Consider the following 13,387-nt stretch of genomic DNA (forward strand, 5'->3'; position numbering starts at 1 on the left):
ACTATAATTTGGTGGGAAAGGGGACAGCACATGTGTACTCTAGAAAAAAGTTGATATTATAGCCATGCAACCATATTTAATACACGTGGTTGTGTAAATACGTCCATACTGACGTCCAAAGAGGCTTGCCACCAATGTACAGCACTCAGAGACTCGGGACCTCAACTTGGGTCTGTCGATTTTCAGGTGTGTGACTCTGAATAATTAACATCTCCGAGCTCCAGTTTCTTTACATGTACAATGGGGATACTTCCATCTGCCCATCCTATTTCCCAAAGGTACTTAGGGAAAAACTCCTTCAACAGACATTTATCGAGTGCCTACTATGGGCCAGACAGGTGTGAATATACTTTGCGATATGGAACAGAGTATGAATAGAACATAAATTTCAGCCAACTTTTACCATAATAATTTAGTAAGTGTTATGCTTCCATGCTCCTGGACTCTGTAGCCCTCCTTTAGAAGTAGGATTTCTGTAAGTAAAGTGTGAAATTTAAATTTTAAATGGGATCTGAAAGTCTTCGAATTAATCAAAAGTCCTTGAGCTTCTCAACTCCGTGAGTGAGCAGTTCCATTCAGAAACGAGGGAGAGAGAAGAGAAGCAAATTCTGGGCTTGTAAAGTGGCCATATATTCTGAGGTTTCCGGACAAAAAAATGTTTAGGATTTTGCCATTTAGGCCCCGACAAATTAGAATCAGAGTGGCAGATGCTTTAACAAATGGAAGCACATTTTGCACAAAAAAGCAGTGAGATCTAGGTCCTTAAAGACCCAAAGTCCACCCTAAGACCCAGGCACAGGAATGTGAGTCTTGGATGCTCAAGGGCAGCCTGAACGAGGCCTGGCATTTTGAGTTGGCTGGAGTGTGGAGTTCACTCCGATGCTATGCTTTTCTTCGTATCTGGAAGCCATTAGGAGATTAATAAAATACGATTTTTCCTGGGACCATAAAAATCATATGATGCCTGGAAAATAGTAAAAAGACTTGACATAATTGATATGGCAAAGAAAGATGCTCCTTTGACAAAATAACAGATACCAGTGAGAGGTACAGAGGGCATTTGGGAGAAGTCGAGTTTCCACTTAGCTTTTCTAAAATCAATCTTGGTCACTTCACTGAGAATAAAATCACGAGTGTGGTTCCAGCATATTCCATTTATTCTTTGGTCTTTGTTGTTCCTCAAAGCTTATCAGCAGCTTGTGTCCTGGGAACCATTTGTCGTCTCGCTTTGGAAATATCTGTGCCCACCTCTTGGTTTGAAAAATTTCCTAAGGTATTATTACTAGGATTTGTCTGAATGACCTACTTGGACATTTCAATGGCTATGGCCATCATGGGGTCGTAGGCCTCCAAGTACCACACCTGCTCCTTTCTCAGGTAAGGGTCTAGGCTGTTGGACTGCCACATCTTACTGACTTCTCTTATGTGTTCTCCAAATTGTCCCTTCCCCTCATCACATTCATTTTCAATTTCTGAGGGGCTGTGCATTTACGATTATCCTTGCTTTCCTGGGTCCTTAGCCTTATAATGGTTTCCTTAGTTCAGATTACTGGATTTTTGGTGGGATAACTCATTCTCAGACATTATAGCCTTTAAAAAGGTATCCCAAGAAATGAATGAAAGAGGCATTCTCATTTTCTGCTATACAGGGCATAGCAGAAATTGCCTCAAATCTCCACCTTCTGATGAAAAACACTGCTGGAAACTGGATCAGCTATGTTTTAAACCGGGTAGTCTCTTTCTTCACCTGATACTCTGAGAACAGTATTTCTCAGAGCACAGATGTTACTAGAAAAGAAAAGAAAAAAAAAAAAAGATTCTATGATCAAATAAGTCTGGGAAATGCTGGATTAAATAAAATTGGAGAGCTTTCTTTCTTATATGATTTTTTAGATCCTTTGATCTGTTAATTGCACCAAGACTCTCTAAGATTGAGTTATGATATGCAGCATTTTCCCCAAATTCTTTACTCACTGAATCTTTGTCTCAAAACTTTCCTCCTGGGACTAATGTTCCAAAAGTTACTTTGGGAAATGCTTGTCTAGACTTATAACCCTTGGATTCAGTTTCTCCTGAGGAGAAAGCAGAATCATAGTGAAGGAGAAAGGGACAGGGAAGAAATGGAAAAAGAATCTAATTCTGCAAGTGCCCAGCAATACTTAAATTGAATTTCCTAAGGAAAAACGAATTTCTCTGGAAAAGTAGCAAAGTGACTAGTTTTCTTATATTTCTTTATTTTCATGTGTTCTGATCTTTTAATAAAGATCAAGAGACAATGGCAACATTTTGTAGTCCCTCTTCCAGAAGATATTGTTGGTCAACCCTCAGGCCATAGGAAAAGTCAGGGCTGGAAGGAAATCAGGAATCCCTTGGAAGAGACCCCTCCCCTTTAAGTCAGTTCAGTTAACACAGGTACATTATGGGCATTTAGTTTAAATCCCATCCAAATCAGGCCATTGTTCAGAGTCTTAAGCTGTCTCCATAAGGCTGTCACTTTCTCCTGAGAAGTAGCTCCACTCTATACATATTAGAATATATGCTTGCACTATTATATAGAGAGTTTGTAAACATTTGGGAAAGACTTCCCAGCCTTCTGATGACTGTGACATTCTGGAACTTAGTTTTATAACAACCCATATATTAGCATATGAGCTGTTGGTGATTATAACGGAGGGTATGGTTATCCTAGACCTGAGATTCCTAGTCAAAAAGGTCACCAGCCCAGAGGATCTTGTCGTTCCCATAACTGGAGTCAACCTACTCATGCAGGTCTTCTTAGTCAATTCTCTTTTCTCTAATTGAAAGAGTGTAGCAAGGAAGCCTTATAGCTTTGCTGACTCCAGTTTAAAACTGCAAAGTTAGGGGCACCTGGGTGTCTCAGTCGTTAAGCGTCTGCCTTCAGTTCAGGTCATGATCCTGGAGTCCTGGGATCGAGCCCCACATTGGGCTCCCTGCCCAGTGGGAGCCTGCTTCTCCCTCTCCCACTTTCCCTGCTTGGGTTCCCTGTCTAGCTGTCTCTCTGTCAAATAAATAAATAAAATCTTAAAAAAAAAATGCAAAGTTATCCTTCTGGTCAAGGGTATGTCACTTTCAAGGTGAACTCCACTGTAGAGTGAGTTCCTAAGTCATGGGCCCCTAGTTAAGTCATAACTATCTTTTCAATTCATGTTCTGATTGACATGATCCAGAAAAAAACTGAATGACACCTGGATTTTTGTCTTCAGACTAGAGAGCAAACTCCCTGAAGGCAGGGGTTCTGTCTTGTCCATCATGTTCTTTCCCAAGGCCAGGGTAGTAGTTGGCATAGAATATGTGCTCCAAGTATTAGCTGAGTGAGCAAATAACCAGAAGCAGGACTCAGGTCAGTCCACCACCACCCCTCCCAGGGCCTAAATTTCTCACTTGTAGAAGAGGATGAGGTTATCTGCCTCTATGTCAATGGGTTACTTAGAGTGGTCACTGAGATGAAGGATGGGAAAGTGGAAGACCATTACCATCCCCCTAAGAGTAGCAATGACAAAGGTGTATCAGAAGTCCCGATGACACATCTTAGCCAGATACTTCTCAAGGGATGCTAACTCTTCTGGGAAGGGCATTGCCTTTGAGCAATGATTTCTGCCCTATGACAACCTCTAGTGTTGGCAGACAAACATAAGAGGGTCAACCAAGCCAGCAAGACCTCTATTTTGTATTTAATAATGATCTCTGGAAAAGTAGCAGGAGACTAGCTTTTGTGAGAAATATCATTCACCAGGCAGATAAATTTGATCTGGTGTCCAGTTTCTAGCAGGACATATTAGCATATGTGTCTCTGCCATGAAACAAACCTGTGTGTTATCTCAGAAGGTCCTTGTGTGAATCCCTTGCCCAGTTGGGCTCCAAATCCTTCTTTCTGCCTCTGTAGGGCTCTCTGCTCCTATCTCTCTGGGAGAAAGCCCAGGGTGGCCTTCTAGCACCAATAAAACCTCACATTTACCCTTCCTGGGAGAAGGTCAAGGAGCAAAGGGCAGTGTGCCAAAAGGCAGGGACCAAGACCAAGAATGAAGATGTTTCGTTAGTAGGATGCCAGGTACACTAGGATGGGTGAGTGCAGGGGAGGTGGTGGTAATGGCAAGGGATGAGATTTGAAAAAATAAAGCGAAATCAAAGCAAAACCACAGGCATAAAGATAATGACATGAAATTTATCTCTCTCTACTTTGCTCATTACCAAATTAGGAACCATTTTGAAAGCTAATAACATGAACTGGTGCCTTTCTGTACCTGGCTTCAGAAAACTAGATGTCCTATATGAACACCTGCTGTCTTGGGGTCTCTGAGGGCAAATGCTTCCCAATACAAGGTAGGGCAAAGCTGGGTGTCAGGGGTAGGAGGCTTCTGGGTTGGAGCTACTTCACTGTAGAGCTCCAGGAGCATTTCTTATGTTGCATTCTATATAAATGGCTCCCCCTGGAGTTGTACTCCTGGTAAAACATCTTGGAGACTTGCAATCTTAACTTCTCCTTTGGGATACTAGTGACATGAGGTGCATAGGAAACAGAGCCATCTGAAAAACATCTTGGAGAATAATAAGCACCTCCTCTTCCAACAAACAGTTCAACCTCTCTTTACACAGGTAATTCCAGTAAGCCTGCCCCCTCACATACCCAGAAGTATACAACAAAGGCATTCACACTTATCCAGACGATTCTATTCCATTACCTATGGCCCCATCCCTCTGAAATTTATTGTATAAGTTATACTAGGATCACACACACAAGAAGCTCATAGTACAATAAAGGAGGAAATACTGCTAACATTGACTATATTAACCTGCTAGTTTGCATTTAGTTTCATAATTTCTATGATGTTCACCCTCAGGAGTTTTAATCCTATGCACTGTCAATAGTTTTTATATTTGGTGGGTGAATGCAAATATCATTGAGGACCACAAGAGATTTTTGTTTTTGTCAATCCATCTTTTCACTTGCTTCACTTAGTCAAGGGAGAAGATAGGGTCCAAATCAAATAAACCAGACCCCTTGACTTCACCAGATAAAATGCAAGCAAAACTGATTTCCCTTCATGTTGTTTTAGCCCACCATTAATTTGCATCACTAAGGAATTTTCTAGGAAAGTGCTCAGCAAACTCAAGGCTCCTCTGGTTGCCAAGCTCATGGAAACAAAGTGCTTTCTCTTAAAACTCTGAAAGAGACATTCCAAAGTAACCCACTATTAGATACTGAGCCAGCAATAGACTTCATATCTATGAAAATAGAAAGGAGGGGAGGAAAGAAAATGCATAACATAAACAAGAACAGACAAAACCTTAAAGAGGAAGGAGAAAGGAAAACATTTAGACTCCTTGAGTGATGGAAATAAATACCAAAGCTATTAGTTTCAGTTCAAAGGACGTATCACTTTATGCTGTTTATTATTTCTTGAGGATTATTTATTTTATCTTAAAATATCCAAAGGGTAAAAGGGGTCCTGGAGGTAAGCGGCAATGAAACTGACCTGGTCGGGAGAGGGCCTGTGATTGGAATGTTGCGACCTCCCAGGAGATCGGTGGTGGTGGTGGTGGTGGTGGTGGTGGTAATGGTGGTGGTCCTCATCGTAGTTATCCGCCATCAGCTTCATTCTGTTCTGGGTCTGCGCAGAACAAAAACCAGAGAAGACTCCATTAAGAGCTAGAAGACCAGCCAAAGAGATTCAGGGTATAATTATAGCACCTATAGGGCTCCTTTTGTTCCTAACCCAGAAGTTTTCATTTTTAGTTAAATGGAAACTCAATAAAGAATGCACCCTGCCATTTGGTAAAAGAGTCTTTGTCACATCCTTGAAGCTACTATATTCTTGGACCTACATAAGATGTAAGTGTACTCCCCCCCCACCATGTGACTTAAAAGGGGAAAAAATGGACATATACCCAAAGGTGCTCTGTTTTACATTATCAAGCGATCACACAGATCCAGAGTAAGCTTGCAATCACGAAACTGCCAACAATCACATCCTACACTCTAGAGCAAGCAAGAGAAGGAAGCCCTGGACAAAAAAGATGGGACAGGGCCAGGTGGAGACACAAAACTACAGACAAGTAATGGTCTTGCAAGACAAGCAGAGGAATCCACTCAGAAGCTGCCAAATGCAAAAGTAGTGATGGAGAAGGTTTGTCACTCTGGTGGCTTCTAAGGAAAGGGCTCTCTGTGGACAATTTAACTGATAGTGCTCTTTGGGGAAATTGGGCAAAAGGAGCAGAGTTGATGTGGAAGAGCTGACCACTGTCATTTATGTCCCACTATGTTTGTCACACGAGGCAGCTAGGTGTCATGGTTTAAATTCCCAGGACATACAATTGTATTGTTTTATTATGCAAGGCAAGAAACAGACCAGCAATGAGTTGACTGAACAGGGTCACAGAATCGAGAAAAATGCCTAAAGACGAGGGAAAAGGGCAGATAAAAATATCCAGCCCAGAAAGCCAGGAAATGCAGAGAATACACATTTGGAGAGAAGACTGTGTGGATTCAATTCCTGCTCTACCTCTTTGCTGGTTCCATGATCTTATGAGAGTTAACTATTTGTAAGCTTCAATTTCCTGAACTATACAATGGGAGTAATGGTGCCTCCCTCCCTGGGGTCGCTGTGAGGAGCAAGGGATCGGATGGGCTTCAAGTGTCTGTTCAGGACCTGACCCATAATAGGCTTACCATAAAAATCAAATGCTGTTATTATTATTATTTTTGCTGTTTACAGTAAGAAACCTCTCCTTCTTATACATGTTGTTTCCTCTGCCTGCAGTAGCTCCCCAACCACCTTCCCTCACCTCTACCTTCTGTGTCTGGCTAATTCAGGATTTTTTCTCTAGGAAACTTTTCCTGATCCCACCCCTAATGCCAGGACACGTGCACCTCCTGCTTATCGTCTCTCTGTAACCTCAGATCTATCTGTCCAACGGGTGGTAGACTTGAGGCCGCTTCTTTCACCTGTCTCTCCCCAGAATCTAACAGGGCCCAGTAGATGTAAATACACTGTGCATGCTGCTGCAATGAGGGAACTGAGAGAAAGAAGGGCCAGAATTGTGAGGGATGCTGCCATCTTAGAGGTGACTGCACATTTGTTTTTAGCCAGGGAAGGTCACTGAGAGTTGAGGACATCTCATGAGTTGCCATAACAATCCCACTGGTGGCCCGAGATGACAGTGAGCCATCAGCACTTCAAGAGAGCTGGGAATCAAAGGCTGGCATGGCAGGGCCTCCACCCGGTTGGAATTTTATCATAGAACATAAACAATATTCTGATAATAATTCTGGACCTAACATAGTATATTCTTGTAGTATGTTTCACCTACAGTCTAACTTATCCTCAAACCTTCCCTGGGAGGAATAATTACTATCCTCACTTGCAGCTAGAAAATGAAGGCGGAGATTTCAGCCCCCAGGGTCTCCTCCTTTCCATAGAACATGGAGATTTCCTGGGTCTTCCAATTCTTAATCTCTAGCCTTTACTCTTTGCCATGCTGCTAGCAGAAGAGGCAAACAGCTAATCAGGTAGAAACAGCTTTCCTATAAATGCTTTGGTTCTGCTAAGTTTTGGAAACACTTCATATCCCAATTCTATCTGCCAGGGGATGTCTCATAACGTACTCCATTTTGCAAAATGTGTACAATATTTGAAAGTCTCCAGAAAAAAATGCATATATATGGATAAAAACAATAAAAATAGAGAGAAAGATCCACTTAACAATTAAATAAAAAATCTCAGGCAACATTTGGCAGCTGATAGCATTTTCATCCTTCTCTTGTCTATTTAAAGCATCAGAAGACCCAATGGACAAGTTATAGCTTGTGAGAAAGAGCAGGTCACTGGAGCTGTTGCCAACCAAGTACTGAGAGTCCCCTCATTCAGCCTGCCCTTGTACAAAAGATTCTGAATTCAGTGTTCACACCCAAAACTCCAGTATTGTCAGGAGTCTGTACTTTTGAACTCATGAACTAATAAATCTGAAATTGTTTCTTTTAATAGAACTCGGAGAGCCTGAAGGGAGCTATAAGACCTGCTATGGTCAAGAAGGAGCTCACCAGGACTGAACGATGAAGCCTAAATGAACAAATAATAACTCTGCTATTATAAACATCATAATGTCCTTATCCTTTGGGGAAGCTCCTGTGATTTTATGAGATTATTTTCTTACCAGCAACAAGCCTAAAGTTCCCTACCTTTGAACTGTATCCCATAAAAGAATGTACAAGCTAAACAAGATGCTATATGCAGTCCTAAATGTGTCTGCTGAAATGAGGTGTTGGAGAATAGGCATGTCATGGGATGAAGACTGTAAATGAATGATGTCATCTTTCCAATTTGGTGCTGAAATATAAATAAACCATGTTGTTCATGTGAATACCAGATCTGGGGGAAATGTACACATAGCAATTGTGAGCGGAAGAGGCTTCTTTTGATTAGTCTGGACTGGAAGAGAAGAGTGTGAAACAGAGATGAATAATGAGAGTTTGGCCTGATACTCTAGACCATTTTTATTTATCTTGCTTGTAACATATCCCCTAAACTGTGACCGATTTCTTACAGGCTGGTTGCTAGTTTTTCCTTCTCTAAAAAAAGTTTGACCAATCCAGCCCAGTTAATCACCAAACTGAAAATGGATCTCTCTTATTTTTTTTTAATCTACATCACTATTCTCATCCTTACCCAATTATATTGGTTTCCTAACAAACCAAGAATGGTCTGGAAGGATAAGAAGCCATGAATAACACTCCCTGAAGATGGATGGAAAAAAACTGCAGAGATTTGTAACAAGGATAGCATTTGTTCAACTAACTCCAGACACGCTGACCAGGTGACTCTGTGTGCAATGGTTCATATCCCTGTAGTTGACAGATACACGAGGTGCCCATCACAGAGACTTAAACAGCTATTCTTCTGGGCAGTCATAACTGGAGTCCCAGGAAAACTAATATGGAGTTAGAGAGAGGGAGAGCTTTCCACAGCACTACACTTGGGAACTCACGGACTCATTTAGCAATGCGCTGAAGCCCATTTTTATTTCCTTTTCAGTGTCTATCAGACTGCTGACCTGACAGGTTTGCCTTTGGCTAACAGGTGTTACGTTCGTTTTACCTATATTATGTCATGACTGCTGAGACATCTCTAATCAGATTTCATTTTCCACTTCCTCTTTCTTCCAGGCGCCACCTTACTTCTCTAGGGTGAAAGACTCCTCTAACAGCTCTCCCGTCGCACTCCTGCCTCCCACTGAACACAATCTATAGCCGGAGTGACATCAACCCCTGTTAGTTCCTGACTTCAAGCTCCTCAGAGACTCCCCACTGCCCTCAGGAAAAGAGCCCCAGCTTCTCCACAGCTTATAGAGCTCTTGCAGGGCAACTGCTTGCTGTTCACCTCCCAACCTCACCTCTCATGCTCCGTGTCTCCATCCCTGGGATGTGCTATTCTCTGTTCCTGTCATGCTCTTCATCCTCTCTCCCTTCACCCGAGTTATACCCATTTTAGCTTCAACACCATCACCTCCAGAAATGCCTTCCCTAAGCCTGCCTCAGAAGGGATTAGGTGCTCTTCCACTGCCTTCCCCAGGACCCCGTACCCACCTCCAAGCAAGCCCCCTTCCATCACAACACTTATCCCAGTGAATGGTACATAATCACCTGCTTTCTTGGCTTTCTCCACCACTAGGTTGAAATTCTCTTGAGGGAAGCACTATGTCTGAATCACCCTTATACTCACCATCTGCACAGAGTCTGGTACAAAAGTAGTAAGTAAATGTGTGTCAAATAAATGTATGGATATATGAAGGAATGAACAGAATGGGTATAGAGTATTTTAGAACAGGTGAAGGGAAAAGTACATAATTAGCTTCTATGATGAGCCAATTGAGTATATAACTCTTCATGTAATAGTTTAACTCTTCTTATTGTATATTTGTTTTTGATTGCTGTTCTTGGGAGTGGGAGAGCAGGTTAAATGTATAGTTTTGGAGCTGTTGGAAAAGTTGAATTGGTTTTCTTCAAGATATATTCCATTCTTTAGTAAAATGGACCTGGTGAAATACTCCATGTCCCTGGTTACTTACCTCATTAAGAATAAAAGGTTTGGTGGTGTTATGGGATTCATTTCCTTACTATCCACTAGCCTTTAGAAGAGCAGGGGCTTTTGGAATACTTTTGTTAGCACCAAAAGTCAACCACGGAAAACTGAAACTTTATCCATTAACTAAAATCCCTGATGAACACCATCTGTGAAAAGGTGCCATATACTCCATCTCTTTGACATTTCTGAAGAGTTTATCCAAGGAGCTCTTGAAACAAAATGAAAATCCTTGATTGACTAGTAATAGACTCAATAGCTTAATGGCAATATGTAGCTATAAAAGTGTAATATTAAAACTGCCTTTAAAAATATTTTAGCAAGGTGGCAATAATGAACTATGCTTTGATCAGTCATCTGGATCAAGTTAGCAATAAAACCTTCATGAATATGGTTTAAATAAGAAAAAAATATAATAAGATTTGTTGCTATGGGATATGGAGATAATACCATACAATAGCAATTACACTTTCTTCTATCAGGGTTTCTTTTCTCCCTCTTTCCTGCCAGGGAAATCTGAAATAGTCCAGAACTCTTCTACTGGTCTTGTTTCTGCCAAATCAGAGCAAGGTCAACAGTTCTTGTCTCAGAGCAAAAGATGGAGAAAGCAGACAACAACTGGACAGTGAGGAGGAGAGGGATTTCCTGTACATCCACCAGGCCCACGTGGCAATGAATCATAATTGAGTGGAGTCTGGGTTCCAATGATTGGGTCACTCTTGGAGGACAAAAGGAAGCTGGAGGATGAAGAAGCTATTAGGGGAGTATGCTGCATTGGAGAACTTTATGGGATTAAGTAAGAATCAGTGATGGAAAGGCTTCCACCCTGGACATTGCACAGAAATTCATTCAAAACTTACCAAACTTCTGTAACCCTAAAGAGAAGAACAATGATGTGCCACGCTAAGTGTTTGGATGGTATGCTTTTGTTGACTCCTTGCTTTTGAGATACCTATTCTTATGAGCCACTTTTTTTTTTTTAAGAATTTTTTCAGTGGAAGTCATTTTATTTTTTTAAATTTTTTATTGTTATGTTAATCACCATACATTACATCATTAGTTTTTGATGTAGTGTTCCATGATTCATTGTTTGTGTATAACACCCAGTGCTCCATGCAGAACGTGCCCTCTTTAATAACCATCACCAGGCTAGCCTATCCTCCCACCCCCCTCCCCTCTAGAACCCTCAGTTTGTTTTTCAGAGTCCATCGTCTCTCATGGTTCGTCTCCCCTTCCTATTTCCCCCCCTTCATTCTTCCCCTTCTGCTATCTTCTTCTTCTTCTTCTTTTTTTTTTTTTAACATATATTGTATTATTTGTTTCAGAGGTACAGATCTGTGATTCAACAGTCTTGCACAATTCATAGCGTTCACCATAGCACATACCCTCCCCAATGTCTATCACCCAGCCACCCCATCCCTCCCACCCCCCACCACTCCAGCAACCCTCAGTTTGTTTCCTGAGATTAAGAATTCCTCATATCAGTGAGGTCATATGATTCATGTCTTTCTCTGATTGACTTATTTCGCTTATGAGCCTTCTTTTACAATGAGAAAACCAAGCCCATGATTGCTCGGTTGGTGAGTGGGGGAACAGGACTGAAACCCAGGTTTCTGACTCCAGAGTCCTACAGTAGTGATGTGAAGGGTAAGGTCTCAGGCCAGAGACTGGAGACAAAGCAAAGATAAACAAGACATGAGGAATTAAAGGACTCACTATGACACAGTATGGGAAGGAAAATAAAAGTGAAGGGATTGTTTACATAAATGCCTGGAGACAGGAAAAATCCCCTCCAGCTGAGGGCAAGGGCATCAAATAAGGTTCCAAGGATCAGATGCCTTGAGCTAAGACTTAAAAGTTGGCAATGGATATGGGAATAAAGAAGAGTAGCCTGGGGATATTCCATGGTAAATTCACCTTGAGAGGAAAAATAGATCAATAAGGGAACTGTAATCTAAGCTGTGAGGGATGTGTGTGTCTGTGTGTGTACATATACGTGTGTGTGTTGCTTTCTTCATTCCTGTATTGGATGTGGGGAGAGCAGGAAACATATTTGAGATGATACTTCATTATCTTATTTTTCAAAAGACCTTATCAACTTGAGACATTTTGGAAGGAATTTAAGATGGAGCCATAGTCATATGCTTACACATGTCAAACTATGACATCCCTGGGAAAATGGGCCAGGCTCTGGACATCTATGTATTTACAACTGTCTACACAATCTATTGCTACAACATCAGTCCTGCCTTGAAAACTGGTCTGATAGCCTCCAACTCATTCAGCTGATCAGTCCTTCTTGCCAACCATCTGCCTCCCAACTTTGTGGAAGGCCCTCCTTCAGTCTTTATAAATGGAAAAGTAGTAGGTCACTATGGAGAGTTTAGAAGCTATTTTTGTTATCTACTCATTAAATACCCTGATTTTATTTTATTTTTAATTATTATAGAGAATGTCAGTGCCCCTCCCATATCCTCTTGTTCTACCCTAGAAGTCACGTGCAGCTTGAATGGACAGTCCTGGATTTGCTGCTGCCTTCCCACCTCAAGTCCATGTACCTCTCTGCCTAAGGTCTTCCTCTGGCCACAGGTGCAGGTTTGGCCAGGGAACAGGGCAGACCAAAGTGTGGGGAGCTCACATTCTCAGAATAATGCTCAATCTATGAGGGAGGAAGGAGGTGATGGATAAATAACTAGTGTCCCAGTCCTTTGGTGGAAGCACCCTATGGTGTTTCAGAATCTCAGTAGGTCCCTAGCAGAGGGCATCCCTGGCTGATCATAGCAGGAAAGCACACATCAATGCACCTTTTTTGGCATTTTCACTTCCTATCTCACTTCTCAATTTTCTCACCATGCTTCTTGGGATCACCTCCCAAATAAACTATGTGCACCAAATCTTTGTCTCTGGGTCTGTTTTCATGAGAATCCCAGGAAATGATTAATAAGCCTATTTCTGTCCAACTTTTGCACAGGACTAAGATTCTGGTGACTACCAGGCCTTCCCATGGACAGCTCTCGAAATTTCTTATCACCTGGGGAGATAGATCTTCATCTTTCTTAGGGAAGTAAAATAGGCCTGGTGCTAATTCTGTTTCTTTTTTTTTTTTTTTTAATATTTTATTCATTTATTTGTCAGAGAGACAGAGAGAGAGAGAGAGCACAAGCAGGGGAGTGGCAGGCAGAGGGAGAAGCAGACTCCCTACTGAGCAAGGAGCCTGATGTGGGACTTGGTCCCAGGACCCTGGAATCATGACCTGAGCCGAAGGCAGACACTTAACCGACTGAGCCACC

The 13,387-nt window shown here is 41.7% G+C and overlaps 1 protein-coding gene across 1 annotated transcript in view; it reads right to left on the bottom strand.

Moving 5' to 3' along the window:
- Positions 1 to 13,387, bottom strand: part of ERC2 (ELKS/RAB6-interacting/CAST family member 2) — a 959,419-nt gene that overhangs the window by 179,326 nt on the left and 766,706 nt on the right. The window contains exon 17 of the mRNA XM_032412144.1: positions 5,496 to 5,630. Within this exon, the coding sequence (XP_032268035.1) occupies positions 5,496 to 5,630 (135 nt within the window). The remainder of the gene's footprint in view (positions 1 to 5,495; positions 5,631 to 13,387) is intronic.

The sequence above is a fragment of the Phoca vitulina genome, unplaced genomic scaffold (assembly GCF_004348235.1).
Source record: "Phoca vitulina isolate PV1807 unplaced genomic scaffold, GSC_HSeal_1.0 scaffold13, whole genome shotgun sequence".
Lineage (NCBI taxonomy): Eukaryota > Metazoa > Chordata > Mammalia > Carnivora > Phocidae > Phoca > Phoca vitulina.